The sequence below is a fragment of the Ochotona princeps genome, chromosome 18 (genome assembly GCF_030435755.1).
Source record: "Ochotona princeps isolate mOchPri1 chromosome 18, mOchPri1.hap1, whole genome shotgun sequence".
NCBI lineage: Eukaryota > Metazoa > Chordata > Mammalia > Lagomorpha > Ochotonidae > Ochotona > Ochotona princeps.
Window position 1 is genome coordinate 14,472,736 of NC_080849.1, and position 21,359 is coordinate 14,494,094.

General features: G+C 38.2%; 1 protein-coding gene across 2 annotated transcripts in view; it reads right to left on the reverse strand.

Moving 5' to 3' along the window:
• Window positions 1-21,359, reverse strand: part of WDR7 (WD repeat domain 7) — a 300,266-nt gene that overhangs the window by 203,075 nt on the left and 75,832 nt on the right. Inside the window, exons 17-19 of one of the 2 annotated variants that reach the window (XM_058677108.1) lie at window positions 15,731-15,829; window positions 13,271-13,389; window positions 10,631-10,754 (exon numbers count right to left, since the gene is read on the reverse strand). In XM_058677108.1, the coding sequence (XP_058533091.1) occupies window positions 10,631-10,754; window positions 13,271-13,389; window positions 15,731-15,829 (342 nt within the window). The remainder of the gene's footprint in view (window positions 1-10,630; window positions 10,755-13,270; window positions 13,390-15,730; window positions 15,830-21,359) is intronic. The other variant, XM_058677109.1, reaches the window with a different exon arrangement.

Below are 21,359 nucleotides of genomic sequence, written 5' to 3' on the forward strand. Positions count from 1 at the left end.
ATGTTTAATCATACATAATGTCAAAAAACAGGAATAAAGTTGGATATACAAACAGTGCCCCATACCACGTACACTGGAGCACTGTGCACCTGCAAATGTGGTACAGAAAGAAAGCAGCTTAGCGAGGGGTTGCCATTGCGGCAGAGCAGGTAAAGCTGCCATATGGATGTCACAACGCATCCCTTGGGCTGGGTCTGGCCCAGACCTAGCTGCCGTGGATACCTGGATGGACGATTTCTCTTTTTGTGTGTTTCTCTCTCTTTGTAACCCTCTGTTTCAAATAAGACAACTACCCCTCCAAAACAACAACAACAAACAAAAATAATTTCCCAAGTGCCACATAGAATTGTAAGAATGATAGAAAAACTGAAAATTGCCCTGCACGATAACAGATTTTAGCCACTGTCCTAACAGTAAGGGAATGTTTATATTACCCCATCACTATTTCTGCGTGAAATACAAAAATTACTTGTTGGAACGAAAAAGAACTTAGGGACCCGATAAAGTTTTTTGCTTTTTTGCTGTTGTTTTGTTTGTTTGTTTCCTTTGAGAACAAGCAGCAGCTGTGAAACAAACAAGGCTAGGGTGAAGCCGCGTGATCTCATGGGGGTTACAACTACTGCAGGGGAGGAAGGACAAAGCCCAGATCTGATGTTTTCTTTCTACTGTACTTCCTAACCAATCAACTGACTCAGAAAAATTAGTACCTTGCATAGATACCCTTCTTTTAAAAATTCTTAGGAAATAGACTTATTATTTCCCGTAAACATTGTCACTTCTTTAAGAAACTTTAAATATATACATATATACATATATACATATACATATATATACACATATACATATATATATAACCTGGGTAGAAGGAGTAAGGTCAAAGAGAACTGCCTGTTGGACTCATTTCTCCTGCCTACACCGTGGTGTAGTAGGATAAGCCTCCTCCTGCAGTGTCAGCATCCCATATGGGCCTGGATCGTGTCCTGGTTTCTCCGTTCATGATCCAGATCCCTGCCTAAGACCTGGGAAAGCAGCAGAGGTTGGCTCAAATCCGTAGGTTTTTGCATCCCCATGGGAGACCTGGAGGAAGATCCCAGCTCCTGGTTTCAGCTTTAGCCATTGTGGCTATTCGGGGAGTGAACCAACAGATGGAAAATCTCTGTGTCTCTTCTCCTCTCCCTGTACCTCTGTCTTTCAACTATAAATAAAATAATTAAAAGAAGAAGAAAAATGAGCAGTGATGACTAATTAAAAGAAGAAGAAAAATGAGCAGTGATGACCTGAAAGAGAAAAGCTTTTCGCCCCAAGTACGCATTTGTTCTCTACAGACAAAGATTATGGGATGGCCCCATAATCCCAACCACACCTTTAAAATAGGTGGTATCTGAGATTATACAGTTCACTTCAAATCATATACAAATCTTTTACGAAAAGCATCATTATTTTTCAGATTAAAACTACAAACGCCCAATGTTCTACTTCTCACCTGGAAATCAGAGCCCCTCTTTTAGTTTAATTTCTCTGATATTTTCCCCCAAGTGACTCTTCTCTTATCAGAAAACAAAAACAATCGAAACCTAACCTGGCCATGACCTCCTGGCCACGTCCCAGCACCGCCTAAGAACAACACCTGGGGCACTTCCTGGCTAAGACACAAAGTTTCCCTCAGAAATCAGCTGGTTGTCTCAGAGTGTTTAGTTCTTAAAATAATGTGCTTTAGTGATCTGTTTTAAAATCAGCAAGAACATCCAAAGGCTAAATACTAATCCTTTCACTTCCAGTCCCCAAAGCTTTATGTTCCTTGCTACAAGCATATTTTAAATGAAAGTCTCATCACCTTTTCCCAGAAAAACATGAAGTCCTCTCATAATGCTTACAAAAAAGGGCCGTGTTGATGGCCCTGACGCTGACAATGAGAGCGATTTTAAAAACAAAGTAGGTGACTGTGATTGTTTTCATCTCTGAGTCAAAGCAAAAGCTTTTCAAGTGATGAATAAATTTTTACAGAACACAGAATATACATACAGACAAATTATAAAAATACTAAGTACTGTTACAGATGACTGGATTGGCATTTACCAGGCTGAAAGAAACCAGATCAATCTCAATCTGACTGGGGTCAATCCAGGTGCTCAAACAAACAAAATAATTTCTTTTCCCTTAACGTCTGTGGACCAGAGGTGCTAAAATATTAACCAAGTCGGCAAATGTCATGCACAATGAAGCAATTTGTAAAGATTGTGCCATATGTGCCATATTTAAAATATATTTTTTCAGCAAAATCTGCTAAATAAAAACTTGTAAATTTAATAAATCATAACTATAAAGATCACAGGGAAATATGTAAAAAACATACTAGCAAAGAAAGAGGAAGAGGTGAGAGCAGGGTTTAAGCAAAAATATTTTAGAATAATTTGATTGTGCTATCCCCAGAATTTACATACAATATTTGAACAAAGTATAGCATCACCATTACATCAAAAAAAATTATAGGTAAGACAGGCTCACAACAGTTGCTTACGGTAACTTTAAGTTCCTGCCAAAGTTTAAGATGTTTCCTGTTAAATGCCTACAACAAAGCTAAACAATGCAAATATTTATAATATCTAATCAACACACAGAGGCAGTAATATGGTACATCACTATAAATGCCTCACAGTCCAATCAAAACAGGATTTGTGCAAGCAAATTCAATGTCTTAAGAGTTAAAACATTGCAAGATTTTCAACTCAATCTTTTGCTCTGTGAATAACAGATTGAACAGGACTCCCAGTACCTGTGCTGGAAACATCTGTACCAGAATAAAGAAAGCATATATTTTAAAAGCCTACTAGATGTTCTGCGACAAAGACTTGTTCTGGTATGCATGTGCAGTGTTTTGTAAAGCACTTTATTTCCATTAGCATTATAAATTTTTGTTCTTCAGCAAATCAGCAAGAGAATAATGGCACAAATCAATATAACTGTCTTCAGAGCAACGCATATTAGGTAATTTGTTAAAGCACAGGGCACTGGAGCCTCAGCTAAAGGTACATCAGGCATTTCCATTTGAACACCATTTTTTAAAGGAATGTGTCACAGATTGAATGATTATTTCTCTTTTATGAAACAGTCTTTATAGGCTTAAGGACCTCCAACTTCTTAACCAGAGAGTAAGTAGAAAAACACCTCAAAGAAAGTCAGTTATGCCTCCTAGGGGACTTGCCACCAACTACAAGTGGAGGAGAGGCAACATTTCTTTGTGTCAAAGCGACAGATAGGAGGAGACTTGTGGAAGAGGAACCTGGGGCACAAGAAAACGGCTGAAATTATCCCAACCCCTTTAGGCCCCAGCAGTCCTGGGAGAGCAGCCAGTGTGCACTAAGCAGAGTTGGCAGGAAAGCAGCAAGGCAGGAATTCCACACCTGCTGGAGTCCCCATTTCCTTACTGCCATGCCAGGAGCAAGTGAATGTGATTTCCTTACGCATCCCTCCTTGCTTTGTCCTACAAAGTGGCAACCTGTCAGGGGCCTTGTATTGATGACCTGCTAGCAGATGGCTGCTCTATTGTTACAGCACCTCTTAGACAGAGGGGCGCCCCAGCAAGCATGAAGTGACTTAATCCTGGGATGTCCCCAACCTAGGACACGCATTGGTAACACTAGGAGTGTTCTGTTGATTGCTTGGAAGTTGTCTCAGTAACATATCCATTCAGAAATGCTTTCAGTTTTAATTTGCTACTTCACCACTCTAGTTTCTAAGATTTGTTAAGAAGACATAAGGGGTGGTAGTGGGAGGGGGAAATCATGACAACTTTAAGTATCATCTAAAAGCACTCAGGCCACACAGAAAAGATTTGCTTTTTAGATTTTTCTTTTAGATAGTGGCTGATAAGGAAGAAATTTCATTAGGTTAGTGGCCAAAAGAGGAAAGAATAGTTTAATGCTGTTAAATGCATGATCAGTCTCAAGCACCGAAAATTAGGTGCAATAGCTCAGACATTCTGGAAGCAAAAAGAGGAACCAAAAGCTCAGGTCCTAAAGAAACCCTGCAAAGAGACGCAACGTGGACAGCGTGCTTGGCAACCTGCAGTCTAAATTCACACAGCAGAAGTAGTTTTTATCTACACAAATCAGTCATAATGTAACAGTTGCTCTCCTAAGCACGATCACGACCAATGACGGTGAAAATGCCAGATCCCTCTCGCGGGCATTTCTGAGGAAATTTCATTCGTGTAGATCAGCTGAATCGCAATCAGATATGACAAGAAGGATATTTCAGGATTATCTGTTCGTGAGCAATGAGATGATTTTCTTGCCCCAATTTAAATGAGACTATTCTTGCCGAGAGAGAGAAGTAGGTGGTACCCAGGGTAGAGTGTAAGAGTATATTATAGATAGACAGATAGATAGATAGATAGATGGATAGATATAGAGACAGACGAGTAAGCAATGAGGAGCAACAAGGATACCCCACAGTGCTGACACTGGACTTTAGGTATTCCCTCATCAGAGAGCTCTTATTCGTAGTCAATTCATTCTCACTGCATATTTAGCTCAAGGGAACTCAGTTCTCTGGCACCTACTCTCACATAGCACTGGCAACAGTAAATTGGAAATCAAGATGGAAATTACAAGAGGTGAGATGAAAAACCCAACAGCAATCAACTCATTTGAGGAAAAAAAAAAGGAGGAAGGAAAATTATTTTTCAAAATGATACGAAATGTGAGAGGAAACTCTTCCATTCAGATGAAGACATCCATTGGCTTCAGTCAGCACAATGCCATTTTACAGTATGGCCAAAACAACTCTGATGACGTCAACGTGTAAACAGCCAGTGAGGGCTTGAAATATTTCAGCAACAACAAAAAATACATCACTTTAAAACCATCTAGGCATATTGTGAATGCAAACGCCTCACTGATCCAGACATCCCTCCCTAAATACAACTACGCCCCAAAGTTCAAAGTAACTGGAACATATAAAAGATGAGAAAAAAAATCAGGAGTGCTGTGTGTTCACGGCCTTCAGAGGGGAGCGGGCTCTTACGTCATATTATAACCACCCCTCATCCTTCTTCCCACCATCACACCCTGAAAACACCTGCCTGCCAAAGCAGAAACTAATGCTGACACTTGCTTTCCCCACCGTCCATGACACACAGTTCCACCTTACCTGGTTGCACATTGTCGGTCCCTCCACGTTTGTGCTCAGAACGACCACCTACTTTACAATCATCAGAAAAGCGACTTCAATTCCAGGTTAAACTAGGTTCTATGGCAGGGCTTCTGGAGGGCCAAACCCCAAACATTTACTAGGAGTGTCTTTCATTGAACAAAGAAGTCCTATTCTGTTTTCAAGGGGGACAAAAAGACGAGCCTAACCCTGGTAACCTTAACACAAAAGGAAGCTAAAAAGGCAGGGACTCGATAAGAACAAAGGATTGAGCCTTCTGATGACATCAATACGTATTAACCACGATGTGTTACACATGCCTCCATCAATATCCGAGATGATGAATTTGCAAATTAATACTACATTGGTTATAACTGCATATATTTGTGACGACACCCTCTTTGAGAAGAGATTTTGATTTATATAACGCTGCTGACATCGATGTATTAATGTCTCTGAAACTAAAAGAGGAGATGAGCCGCCTTAAGCAAGCAGGATACAATGTACGAGAAATAATTACACTGCTGACCTCATGCCCCGGAAGGTCACTCTGCATCGCAGGGCAAAGGAGATAGGAATAGACAGCATTTACCTCTGAGAAGTCACTGAATGCAGTGAACGGCAACTGTGGGTATATTTCATAAACTAGCAGGTGCTTGACCTCATAAAAAAAAGTCAATTATCCAAATGCTACAGGTAGCATCTCGCAAATAATATATCCAACAGGGCTCTGCACAACATTTTCAATGCAAAATAAACTCGGAGGATTTATCTTCATCTGCATTGCAACACAACAGATTCACAAATAACATGAATCCTTATACAGTGAGAATACTGCAAAGAATTTTTCAGGTTTTTTTCAAACCTACGTGTGGCTACATATAAAAGGTACAGACTGCAGATTCAGAAAAAGATTTACAATATTCATGTAAGTATTCCAAAGCACACAGTATGTGTTTGCAATGTACTTTTCTTCAAATTTTCTCATCAGAAATTTGGTATCAAAACCTGGCATACTCACAAAATGAATGAAGGATGAAAATACTGTTTCCTAAATGCTTCAGTAGTAGTCCTCCATTACCTAACACAAAATTCTCTTACAGCTCAGTCGGGATTTGGCTCTAGGGAAAGCTGTCAGCTGGTTTTTCAGTTAAGACTACAGCTTCTGTTCCTTCCCCAGTGACCTCAGTCTACTGTCAGAATTTCTGGGCAATACAAATTAAAGTAAATTGTGAGGCGACAGCAATAAGGAGAACAGAACTATAGAAACCAGGTTAGGAAACAAAAGGAGATTGCCAGCCCACACTCGCTATGTCTATTAGGCACTGGGCTGGATACTTTATAAGAAGTTTCTCTTTTACTGTCCTCAACAGTCCACAGAGAAACAACTGGATCAGGTCCACTGCTCTCTTTTATATTTTCAAACTTGCAAAAGGCTGTTTATGATACAACACACTTAAATGAAAGATCCCAGTCAATAAGACCAGTTGACTTGTTGTCAGCTTAAACCCAGCCCAATCATTTCCTGTGAACTCAGAGAAAGTTAGTATCCACTTTAAACCTTTGACTCCTCATCTCTAAGCTGAAGGGGCTCCTGTAGTCCGCCAGCTCAGGGGCTTTCTGACAAAGGAATAGCTCATGTTGTTTAGGAATATCCCTAAGTGCTTAGAACGAGTAAAGTACAATGAATGGTGTATTTACCAGATGCAGCTTAATATTTTGCCTACTTTAGTGTTTAAGACCATTCCTATACTGTGGAAATAGACTTAAGTTTCTATGAATATTTCCTGATGTAACTTTTACATCGTCAAGCATTAATGACAAAGGGAGAGGCGATTTCACTACAACTACGTGGAAGGGCAGGTGTGGGCTGTCCACCAGCTGGCTCCATAACCTTTTGATCCTTTCGGACAGCAAATCTGTTCAAGAGCCCTATGTGGTCATTCCTCATTTGTTGTATGCTTTCTTCTCCTTTCATACGTTCAGAATCCCCGCTCCTTTAGCTTGACATCCTTTTATTAAAACAGAAAGCTCCCAGGAAAGCAAACTAAAACTAATTTTACACTCAAGTCAATATAAGACTTCCAGAATACATTAGTATGGTATACCAAGAGCTGTTAGTGTGTAAATTTTTAGTTATGTGTAGAATGAATGCTGGGTTTTTTTCTTTGTGAAAATAAAGTATGATAAGTGACAAGATTAAAAATTTAAAGCAGGGTAATAGTCAATTAATTTATAAAGCACTGCAGAGTCCTGTAAATACAAAAGACTTAATTACACAACTGGACAGATTTAAATTTGACCTAAGAATACCTAGTTTATACTTATTTAAATTATGGAAATCATAAAAGAACAGTTTTCTAACTTCAGCAGTAATATTTCTGCTCCATTTTCTGGCTGTTACTAGACATATGGTTGGTAGGGACACTGTCTCAAAGTGAAAGTTAAACCCAATATCTTTCCTCGTTCTTCCAACTCCACTCTCATTAAGGAACTAAGCCTGCTGGCAGCAAACAGGAGAGAAGAAATAGTGGTTAAAAGCCTGAGCTTCAGACTCCTACCGTCACTAAGTGACTCAGGCACCCTCGGGAAGTTCTTTAATCTCTCCCAGTTTTAGTTAAGTCACTAAAAAAAAAAGGGTGTTGGGGAAGAGACATGGGGATGGGGACAAGAGTCTCTACTTTACAGGGTCATTGTTCAATTGTTAAATGAAACAATACAGATCAAACAGGAAGCAACAGTCTGGGTAAGAGAAGGTGTCCAATTAATGAGAGGGTATTACCATTATATTATTTCACTTATCCTCATTCCGTTCTGGACCCAACTAACAGACACCCTGCCCAATACTGCTGCTTCAGAGAGATATTTGTGGCAACATTAAGCTTTCCCTGTGGCTGAGTCATTGTACACTTTCCAGAATACAAATGGCAACCACACAATGGTACCTCCCTCCCCGACTGTCAAGAATGCAACACCACATTCAATGTTGATGTTTTTCTTAGGCCTTTATATGCCAGCAGTCACCAAAACTTAGAAATTCTTTTTATTCTACCTTATTTACATTTAAATCTGGGTCCTAACTTCGCCTCTATAACAGCCTTCTGACTATGTGTTCTACTTAAATTTATTCCCCCATTTTACCACACCAGTTCATTCTAATTAAATGTTTCTCAACATTTTCACAATAGCTTTCTCCTGTTAAGAGAATCTCTATCAATTTACTATTATCTGGTTTAACCTTCAGACTATTCTATAATACTATAATGACAGTCCCCCCAAAACTTTGGGAATCTTTATTTACTAAGGTTTATGATTAACTGAATATTTTCTATAATATCATAAAGTTAGTGCTCACGAGTTATGCACAAATATTATTTCAGACTATTCATGAACACACTCCGAAGCAGTTTTTTTCAACCCAATATTACTTGCTGACATTTTTTAAATGATAGAAACTCTTTTTAACACTATACATATTTTATTTTCTTTTTTTCCTATACATATTTTAAAGATCCAAATACCTTACATGGAGTTTGCAATAAGCAAATGAAAACCAATATGAACTCATTAAATATGCTATAATTCCAACAAATAAGGATTTTATTTTTAATGTGTGATGATCTGCTACAATTACACATTTACACTTTTATAATTATAAAGTATTTTTAAGGATTTATACATTTATTTGAACGGCATAGTGACAGAGAAACAGAGAGATCTTCCAATGACTGATTCACTCCCCAAACGCCTGCAATAGCAAGGACTGGCCCAGGCTGAAGTCAGGAGCTAGGAACTCCATCAAGCTCTCCAGCATGACAAGGCCCTAGGTACTTGGGCCTACATCCTCTGCCTTCCAGACCCGTTCTCAGGAAGTTGAATGAGAAGCAGTAAAAGGATTTAAACCAGACAGTCCCACATGGGATGACACACGTGTCCCAAACAGTGGCCTAACCATCTGTGCCACCTGACCCATCCCTATTTATTTAACATATAAATGGAGCTTACTCTGGGTTAGGTATTGTTTCATGAACTTAACAAATATAAACTTATTCCATACTCATTTTAACTCTATAAAGTCCCACTATCATCTTCATTTTTTTATGTGATAAAACTAAAAAAGTTAAAAAATGCCTAAAGTCATATGCTAATTAAACATCCACTTCAGTCACCATTAGTAACCTTCCGGGTGAGCTGGGCCAGGGGTAACAGTCACAACCAATTCTGGATTTTGGTTCCATTTTCCTTCTTGCACGATCTTACACTTCTATCTTGATATGTATTATGAGTATTTTATCACCAAGAATACCTCAAATAGGCAAATAGGATTGTTAAAATCAATCTATCTAAAACCTAGACCATATTTGCATACTAAAAAGTTCTTCGTAAGTTGCATTGAAACTGCACCTTTAAAAAGCTGAAACAATGGGCCTAGTGGTAGCCTAGTGGCTAACGTCCTCACCCTATGCATGCACCCAATATCCCACATGGGTGCTGAATCCCAGCCGTTCCAGTTCCCATCCAGCTCCCTGCTTGTGGCCTGAGAAAGCAGTCGAGGACGGCCCAAAGCTTTGGGACCCTGCATCCGCATGTGAGACTCAGAAGAAGCTGGCTCCTGGCTTCTGGCTTTGGATCAGCTCAGCTCCAGGAGTTGCAGCTGCTGGGGGAGTGAACCAGCATATGAAAAATCTTTCTCTCTGTCTCTCCTTCTCTCTATAAATCTGACTTTCCAATTAAAAAACTTAAAAAAAAAAAGCTGAAACAAATTTATCTCACAATTAATATAATTTAGTCTAAAATTTTAATTCTAAATTTGTTAGAAGAACAAAGAATTAATGAAACTATAAAGCTTACTTTTTTCAAAGGACCAAAAACAAGAGAGCACAACATAACTTTTCCTCAAGGCAACAACTTTGCAGCATGATTGCAACGGTTGTACTTTTCAAAAAAAATACAAATGATAAAATAAATAAATAAATACAACAAAAACCAGATATTTCGACAAATTTTCCCAATCCAGTGAAGTCGTAGTTTTTCTAGAAACCAAACATCAAAATCCTTAATAATTTTATTTTCAAAAGTACACTGTTTAACTCTCCAGATGTTTGTTTTGAAAGGACTCTCCCCTGCATTTCTGCTAGAATGGTATCACATCTGTATCCAGCAAGCTGGCAGCCCCAACCACAATGTGATGGGCAGACAGAGGCTACTACCCAGCAGCACAGGATTCTTTTTGATCGGAAATTAATTTTACAAGAGATCCGTTCACTAGTGAATAAGTTAATACTAAACAACCTCCATTTTCTTTTTTAAACCAAACTGTGGAGGGCAGAATTTGGAGAGAAAATACAAGAGCAGAAGTTGAGAACTCTCTGGTTAAAGACTCACTTCTGCTGACAGGCAAGAGCATGCAAGTTCCTCAGAACACACGCCTTTGTCCACAAGCCTACAAAACATCACGCAAAAACACCGGAACTCTTACGTGATATGACGTGGTCCATATACTGAGGCAAATAAGGGGCCCAGGCATCGATAGCTTCCTTCCTGCCTGCCTGCTCAATTCTTCTCAGCTCTGCTAGAAGAAGGGCTTGGGCAGCTTCTCTTACCTAGGACAATCACAGATGCAAAGGGCAAAAAATAAATACATAAGGCATATCAATTGGTAAAGGAAACAGTTATAAATTAGAAATCCATAATGAAAGAAAAGTAGAAACCATAAAAACCATATATATTTTTTAAAGATTTATTTATTTTTATTACAAAGTCAGATATACAGAGAGGAGGAGAGACAGAGAGGAAGATCTTCCTTCCGATGATTCACTCCCCAAGTGACCACAACGGCCGGTGCTGCGCTGATCTGAAGCCTGGAACCAGGAACCTCTTCCGGGTCTCCCACGCGGGTGCAGTGTCCCAAAACTTTGGGCCATCCTCGACTGCTTTCCCAGGCCACAAGCAGGGAGCTGGATGGGAAGTGGGGCCGCCGGGATTAGAACTGGTGCCCATATGGGATCCCGGCACGTTCAAGGCAGGGACTTTAGTCACTAGGCCATTAAGCCGGGCCCAAAAACCATATTTATTTACAATAACAAAAATCACTAACCATCTAATGAATTAAATGCTTAGAAATGGAATAAACTGGATGGTAGCATATTAGACATTTTAATCATCTCATTAAAAACTATTTTAACAATAACTAACAGGATTATGTCTGAACATTTAATAAGCATTGGGTTCACTGCTTTATCTGTCAAAGCACTCTTGTACAATTATACATTGTTTCCTTTTTTTTAGGATTCATTTAATTTTATTTTTGAAGAGATGTTCAGTCTGTTGGACAGGGTGCCCATGGACCACACTGGATTGCCTGGGCTCAACGATCAGCTCCAGCTACCCGCTGTCTCTGTAACAGGGTTTCAGGTAAGCCATGTGAGAAACAGGGATTATACTCCTAGCTGCCGGCCCCAGACTCTGCCAAGCTCTAGCCACTGTCGACATTTGGGGAATAAGCTGGCAGAAGACAGCCTTCTCTCTTCTTCTCTTTCTGATTCTCAGATTAACAACAAATACATAGTAAGAACTATTGTAAAAAGTCACTGTCAGAACAATGAAATGTTCCTTTTAGCCTGACAAAGTGTAGTTCTATCTAATGAGTTTCTTTACAGTTTATATGCTAGACAGTATTATGTATACAAACCAATAAATCCACATGATTCTTGCATTTTTTAGATACGCTTTAATAAGTTCTGACAAATAACAAGGTCCATTACTATGTAATGGCATAACTTTTAAAATCATTTTTTGAAATTTTACACTTCTTCCAATGTGGCATACACCTTTTTTTCTGTTCCAAGTTTAGTTCTATTTTGGCAAAAGTATCCCAGACACGAAGCCAGGCAAGCTAGTTCCCTATGGGTACCACTTCATGTCCTGGCTGCTCCACTTCTGCTCCATCTCCCTGTTTACGGCCTGGAAGAGCAGTGAAAGATGGCTCAAGGCATTGGGCCCCTCAACCAACATAAGAAAACTGCAGGAAGCTGGCTCCTGGCTCCTGATCAGCTCAGCAATGGCTGTTATGGCCACTTGGGGAGTGAACCAGCAGATGGAAAAATCTCTTCTTGCGTCTCTCCTTCTCTCTCTCTGCAAAATCTACCTTTCAAATAAAAATGAATAAATCCTTTAAAATAGAAGAAATCTAGTTAATTATTAAGTGCTGTACCAATCAATTTTTTAATTATTTATCACTGAGGAGATAACCTTGGTGTTGGAATTTGAATAAGACAATTGTGTTTCTGTATGACTGGCTTTTGAAGTAAATTCAACTACTATTCAGTGGAAACTCAGGAGAATTGTAGTATGCTGCAATTTCACTTGGAGTGAAGGGAAGACACCAAGAAACAAATATGCTATTTGGATTCTGGATAATTAACAATCTGGACTGATAAAAAACTATTACATGGGTACAAGTGCACAGATCGAATGACAAAATACGGAAAATATGTAACATTCCCAAGTTGCCAGTGATACTAAATTTTAAAATAATAACTCAGGCAGCAAAGTTCATTAACACAAAATCCTAGCAACCATTTACTGGGGTTTCTACCATGTGTCAGGCAGCTCTAGCCTCACTGTTTTACTTGCATTATCTTATTTGATCCTGACAGAAATCCCAGGAGGACTATATCATTATCCTTCCTTTACAAATGAGAATGCAATAGGTTAAGTAAATTGCCCAGGGTCACAAAGTTAATAATTGGTGGGACTGATATTTAAACCCAGCTCTCTTCTAATTCTAAAGCCTTTTACCATAACACAGTAGCATCCACTGCAAGATGGCCACTGGCTTGGAATCTGATTGACTGGATTATTCTGGCGTGTGATTTTGGGTAAAGTAGGCGTATGTGCGCATGTGCATGTGTGTGCATGATTGGTATAGACATTGATGTTTAAGAAACAGTTTCATAACGTATACAAAAAAAAGTAAATTAAGAGAAAAACAGCGGTATCACAATTCCTCATTTTCTATCACATAACAAATAAACATTAACCCTTTTTGCTTTAAATTTCTTTATGACCAATGCTTTTTCAATGCTGCTGTTTTGTACCCCTATCACCTCTACTTTACCTCCAAGCATCGATCTTGCCATCTTCGAGCCAGCATTTCTAGAAGTGGAGGCCGGAATTTATCTAGTCCCAGCAGGTCAGGCAACATGACACAATGCATAGCAGCCAACTGACTCCATCCTGTTCAAATGCAACATGCCACAAATATGTTAAACACTTTAGCATTCCCTAAGTCGAAAGTTCTTCTTAACCAAAATACATAAAAAACAACAACAGGCAGGCTGACTGTTGTTATAAATGATTATAGTGTTATATATGATTTAAATGGTTTCACCACAATATCATATTTTGTAAAAAGAATTTTACAAAATGTGTTACTTCTTAAAGTATGTATTTGGTACCTGTAAGAAATTCTCAACATCTTAAACAAAACTCATTGCCAGACAGATTATATTTGAATTAAAAAGGAAAACACATTTCCAAACAGTGCCTCTAGGTTTAAGCATACATGAAGGGATGAGAAAGTCTGGAAATAAACATGTCCTGGTGCCTGAACATCCTGTCAGTCATTCATGCAGCTCTCCAAAGCTCGCTGCATGTCACTGAGGACAGGGCCATCTGGGTGTGCCATTGTGCTGGCCAAAAGAGATGTCACCCCTTCTCTGTCAGAGGGTCTTTGATTAAGGGAGTTATTGATCCCTTTTCTTACAAAATGAATCAGATGTTTAATCACAATCATAACTGAAATAAGTAACATAATGCCAATTTTCAGAAGAAACTGCATTCAGATAGTCTACAAAGTAAAAACCTGACATCTCAAAATGCATCAAATCTTAAACACCACTCACTATAATATACGAGAATGAGTTACTTGTCTCAAAATCCTTACCTATAAAATGGAACTTCATTATATGAAAAGCACTTGTATACCACTGCAATATTTTTTAAAATTTAGGACACATTTTCAGATAATCATTTCAACTCCATTTTAAAGGTGACTGAAAAAAATCTATTCAAAATAAATGCCTGATTCTTCCCAAATTACGTATGAGGCCACAACTCACATAATTATCACTACCCTCCTGGGGATAATGTTTAAAAACAAATAATTAAGAACGGATACAAAAAGAAAAAAGGGTCTACTGCAATACTACAAGATGAATTATCTGTGAACATAGAATTTTCTGTGATGACAGAAAATCAGTGTCCTGAAAGACCCTAAAATAACAACAAAGCCCTAACATCAAACCCAACGATCACTGAGATTGTTAAAAGGGAGTGAATGCAGTTAGGTAAAAAGAGAGACAGTTAAAGAAGCCAGTTATTTAAAGATGTATCCTCTCAGTGAGAAAATTGTCATCAACTGACAATATGTGCTTACAATCATTAACATGATAGGCACACACATTTAAAACTGTAATTCATTTACAACACAGAGATGCATGTATGCCCGTGTGTATACATTAGTGCCCGGTAATTCTGACAAGTCTTTTAATGTGTCACAGAAATGCAAAGTATATTTATGAACTAAGGTTTAAGATGATGATTCTCACCAAGGCCTAAAATCGGACAGCTTTTTTCAAATTACCAAATCACTACAGTCACAACATCTTAACAAATATAGACCTAAATATTTTTGCTAAAATCCAGTCTCAGTTTTAGTAGAGTCTTAGGATAGAGAAATAAAATAAACAATGGAATTACACTTCTAGATTCGTAGGTTTTCTCTCCAAAGGAGGGGTTCCTACAACATACACCATACAACATTACTCAACATTAGTGAAGAGCACAACCATCCTATGTTATACTCTATAGTTTCGGTAAATGTTCTCCTTTATGTATTAGACAAAGATCGAGACCACAGAGAACACAGTGGCTGTAACTCAGAGCTCACAGGTTCTTATAAGCTTCCAGGCAGTAAAAATAATCTTAGATGTGTCTTAGGGAACAAGGCTTTGTAGACCCCACTGACATTTTCAAAGTTCCAAAAATACTTCCTGTTTGTGAAATACTACAAGAATAAAATGGCAGCCTAACTAGATCTCAAACACTGAAATGATGAACTTTTGCCTTCACCTAAAATACAAATCGTATGAAGGATAAATACATGAATTCCTGCCAGTCTATAATCACCGTTGCCAATCACCAATCTGAATGCACTTCAAAAGAGAATGTAAATTGAGACTCCCTCATAAGCCCCTCTAGCCAGGGCAAATAACTGGATAAAGACAGCAAAGTGTATCTGTCACAGAGCAATGATACAAAATAAATTCATTAGTACTAATAGTAGAGACCACATGACAACATCCTTAGGAGAAGCAATTCACCTTCTAATATCGACCTGCTATTTTACCAGCATTTTACAGGAATCACTGCCATTGATATTAGCAAAGTCATAAAATGGGACCATTAGCATCCAATACATAACAAAGGAGATGAATGTGTAGGTCAGACAAAAGAACATGTCAATTAAAATAAAGCTCAGATCAAAAGAAGTTGTTAGAAAGTTGAGAGAGAATACCTTCATTTACTAAGAAACAGGTATGTAAAGCAGCAGTGGAAGCAGGGTCAGAGCCGGCATGGTCAGCCTCAGACCGAGCGGAAACGACAGGTGCAGCAGCTTTGCAGGGGAAGACAGAAGAAAGAAAGAGGAGAGAATTGAGGTACAGCAGTTTCTGAAAAAAAGGTCAGTATTAGTGAAGAATGAAAAAACAGAATTGGCAAAATATAGTGAAAGCAAAATAGAAAAAAAAATGATGCTTCAATCAGAAGACTACTATCACTACAGATGCTGGCAAGGAAATAAGGAATTTTACAAAATAGTCACAATTCCTCTTAAAGTCTATCTAGCATTATAAACAAATGCTATTTAGGCTATGAAAGACATACCTCTGAAACAATTAAAAACCAGTAACACATTATACATGAACAAAACTGTACTTCCAATTTTGTAAGTATGTCACATAACCAAAAAGTTTACTCTGGTCTTCATATTGCTAATTATGTTTTATCCGAATAATATATTGACTGCCACTAAATGTAAATTACTTTAAACACCTCAAGCTGCTACTTGCTGTTTTTTAAATCTTCCAGACTCACTGTACAAAAACAATTTAAAATACACCAACTTTTACAACATAATTTCATTTGTTGCTAAAAATGTTTTATAGTATAAATGCCACATACACGAAATTTAATTATTGCAAATTTTTATAATTTTTATTCAATACACATGCCAGCCTCTGTATGCCCCCTCCCCCCAAAAAAGTTATGTTGCCAGGAAAATGTTTCAGCTTAAATTACCATATGAAAACACAGAAGGACCGTATGGCACACACATTCTACAACTAGAGGTCAAGGCTAAGATTTAGAGGTCACCATTTGACACTTCCTTCCTATGGAGAAATTACCATATGTCATGCACAAGCATCTTCAAATTAATCCCTCTCCTTTCTTCTGTCATTGAACAGCAATAGGTTTGGGCTCCTGAACAGATTAGCCATTGTCTGCTGAATGATATGTTTGCTTTTCATGCAGTGAAGTTCTTTTGTAACCATAGGACAGCTGCATGAAAACAACTTTTTCATAATTTCCACACGAATGCATCATAATGTCAATCAGGCACGTGTGAGGTAAACAGGAGAACTAAAAATATACTATGAACAGTAACCCCTCCCCCCAAAATGACATCTAACTACATAAACCCTAAGTAGCCCATCTTACACTTATGAAACCTGTATTTGGAAAGAAAGGCATTACTGCTTTGACTTTTTAAAATTTCTTATGAGATTATAATTACACTATAATATTATAATTATTAAACAGAGCTGTATTTAGACATATATTCTATAAGATCTAAGAACTCCAACATTTCTGTATAACACTAAATAATGTATTTTCCATTTTCTATCATTTTTATTTACAAAATCCGTTATGACCTATAAGATATCCACTTCCCCAGACAGCAGGGGTGACAAAGAGAGATCCACTCCCCATACAGAAAGGGTGACAAGGAGGAGATTTTCAAATTTTCACTACTGATTCACCAAAATGCTCACAAAGTGCCTTTGGTGGCATCTAAATACTGGGACCTGCACGTCATTTTATTTTTCTAAACAAACAAACAAACAAACAAAATGGGAAAATTATCAGCCCTCAAAAAACTATGATAACTTTATGCGACTTTACCTTTAATTCTTACAGGACACTAGAAAGAGAGAATCAGGAAATTCAATGAAAGTATAATCCTGAGTACAGGCATAGAAATGTAAAAGGAAACAAGAGATGCTGCTAGCAGAACTGCTAGAACAGACAGAATAATGGTCACTATACAGTTCTTTTTTAGAGGAAGAATGTAACACAATCTTTTTGAGTAAATAATTGAATAGGTAATCCAGTATATAATTTCTACACATGTTATTGGAGCTATTGTGTTCATGAATGCTAATCTTCTGTGTGTATAATCAACAAATTAAACAATTCCACTAAAACTCAAATTAAAATGCCCTTTAAAACATGCCAGCCTTTTTAACCTACTATAACTCTGTGAGAATGGTTACAAGTGATGGGATTACTGAAAGGTGACTATTTCTCTTAACTAATACAGGACACAATAATAATTTTACAGCAAGCTGCTATTCTACTAGCTAAAAATTTCAGGTTGCTCCTTTTAAAATACCCTCAAATGAGGCCTCTTACAAGGCCCATAGCTATTTTTAATAAGAGGAAAATACCCATTGCAGCTACTAAAATTTTAGAGTCTTGTTTAAGTAATACTTCATATAGAAAGAAGGCATTGGGCCCAGCGGCGTGGCCTAGCGGTTAAAATCCTCGCCTTGAAAGCCCCGGGATCCCATATGGGCGCCAGTTCTAGTCCCGGCAGCTCCACTTCCCGTCCAGCTCCCTGCTTGTGGCCTGGGAAAGCAGTGGAGGATGGCCCAATGCTTTGGGACACTGCACCCGCGTGGGAGACCCGGAAGAGGTTCCTGGTTCCCAGCATCGGATCGGCACGCACCGGCCCGTTGTGGCTCACTTGGGGAGTGAGACATCGGATGGAAGATCTTCCTCTCTGTCTCTCCTCCTCTCTATATATCTGACTTTGTAATAGAGATAATAAATAAATCTTTAACAAAAAAAAAAAAAAAAAAGAGGGCCCAGCGGTGTGGCCTAGCAGCTAAAGTCCTCGCCTTGAAAGCCCCGGGATCCCATATGGGCACCGGTTCTAATCCCGGCAGCTCCACTTCCCATCCAGCTCCCTGCTTGTGGCCTGGGAAAGCAGTTGAGGACGGCCCAATGCATTGGGACACTGCACCCACGTGGGAGACCTGGAAGAGGTTCCAGGTTCCCGGCTTCGGGTCGGCGCGCATCAGCCCGTTGCAGCTCACTTGGGGAGTGAATCATCAGACGGAAGATCTTCCTCTCTGTCTCTCCTCCTCTGTGTATATCTGGCTGTAATAAAATGAATAAATCTTTAAAAAAAAAAAAAGAAAGAAAGAAGGCATTTACCCTTGTTATTTAGTAATGTTTCTAAGTATTCCAAATGAAGAACACTGTAAAAGCCATGAAGCAGTCAGACTTGCTATGCATTCAAAATTTCTACATCACCAATAAAAGAATAAAAGCATAGCTTCAAAATGGTTGCAGAACTACCACAAATTCTATTATTTCACCTGGCAGTGTTCTTTATGTAACTAAGGGGGCCTCATCAACTACTTGTTCTCACATAGAAAAAAAAATGAATTCCAGTGACAACACACATCTGCACACATCTGGCATGGATTCCCTAGACAGCATATACATAGGTGTGTAGTGTAACAACACCCACAGTTTCTGTTCTGAAAGGTGCATTTCAGACCTCCTTTGATATCTAATTCCAAATCCCCCCAGCTCCTAGAGTGATATTAAAGACACGTACGAGACAAAGCTAACATGTTTTGGATGGTAAATGCTTTCTACCAATTGGTTTCAATCTCATTAGCTACACACCCAGAACATATATGTCAATGGCCATTTCAATATAATTGCATATGAAAAAAGAAAATCTCAAAATGTACAGAAAAACAAATGCAATACTTAAAGATTTTACAAAGAATAAAACTGAAGATGAATCGCTTTCAGTAAACTGTGAAATGGTGGAAAGTGTATACTGGTGGATGTTTGGGAGAAGCAAGAGGAAAAACTGCTGGAAGGAAAGAGGGAGGTAGACAAGAAAGAGAAGAAAAAGTTAACATGGAAAAAACAAAAAAATCAGTAATCTTGGTACAGCCAACCACCATGCACTTTACACACAGACCATGAATGACTGAAAATGAGATTATCTACCTTTTTATTTGATAATTTACATTAAGAAATGTAAACTGAAAAAAATAACCTTTGTTTCATATTTTTAAGGAGTCTGTCCTCATCCTCTCTTGGTTTGGGTTGCTATTAGGAAGTTCAATTATATTTTTACTCCTGAAACACAACTAACAAACTATTAAATTCAGTAGAAAAGTTGTAAGAAATGACAGAGTAAAACATGTATAATAGATCATAAAAGAGAAGTTGAATTTGGATATAAGACTAAAAATAATTTAAGTCAGCAACTATGATAATCTTGAATGAGCTATTTATTCAAAGTTGGAGTTTCTGTGAAATCTTATAGTGTTATTTCTGGACATTCTTCATATTGTAAAGAAATCCCTAACAGTTCCTTGTAATGCTGTTGGTAAACATGACCACAGTGGTTATGGTCAGTTGTTATGAAGAACAAATGAAAACACAGAGGAAAGTTCAACATATGTACTACAAAAATCATTTGTTTATATTATAACTTAATTCACACAATTCATCATAGTGCTGATACAGAAAATATGTATAAAAGCCATTGTTTAAATGATGGATTCATTAATAATCTGGACCCTTTCAAGCAGATACAGAACCACTAAACAAATACCCCATTCAGAATCAATATTGCAATGTTCTAATATTGTCAGAAAGAATGGATATCCTTAAAACACAGCGAGAAGACAACACAAATAAGTAAGGGCAGTAGGACCATACAAAACACTAGGAGACAGAAGGACAAGGACCCAACACTACAGAATGAATTAACAGTTAAATCAAGCATTCTGAGAAAAATATGTGCACAGCAAAGTAACTCATCAAAGTCTGATGTTTGAAAGCCACGGTAGTGTTATTTAATGACATCTACATCTCCCCTGAATCGCGTCAGCGTACTAAACATGGAACAGCTTCAGCTGCAATGATAATTTTCCTTTGGCTCTTTTATTTCTGCAGTGACGATTTTATCTTGGCTTGTAACTCTGTAAAAGATCTCCCTCATTACTGATATCTAAAATAAATAACTGAGTTCTCCATGATTGAGAATCACAAGGACAGGCCAAGTCTCCTTCTGCAGCATACACACTGCTGGCATCTGGTATGGGTCCTGGTTCATGGCCCAGCTGCTCCACTTCCAACCCAGCTCCCTGCTACAGTCTAGGACACCACAGAGGCTGGTTCAGGTATTTGGGCCCTTGTACCATTCAGGAGACCTGAAAGAAGCTTCTGGCTCCTGGCTTAGGATGGGCCCAGTTCTGGTCATAATGGCCTTTTGGGTATGAACCAGTGGATCAAAGATCTCTGTAATTTTGCCTTTCAAATAACAATGAAATAAATTTTTTAAAAATAAACTATTCAACAAATAAACACCAGACTAATCTCTAACCTTGCAAAGAGTTGTCAAATGACAAAAATGTACAAATATTTGGTGAAGACATTCTATCATAATCTCAGCTCACTATTTATATAGAACTTGAGTTTCATAGTAGCAACTTCAGGTATTTTACTATGTGAAGTGTTCTCTCAGTACACACCGCTGATCTCCACTACTTTATGAGACAAACATAGGTGCTTTTCAGATAGACATTCCTAAAACTGTGCCTTGAATAGATGCCTTAGAAAAAGACTCCATTCTCAGTTTCTCTTCACTATCCTGCAAATACGAATATTTTACTGAGAGGAGCAATATTAAAGCATCACAACTTTAAAGTTCTCAGACTTGGCCAGGTGAGCAAATCCAACCTCATAGCGAAGGCGGATAATGCATCATGACTATGTCACACATTGAGACGCTTGTATCTACCAGGAGTACAAGCAGAGAAGGGTGG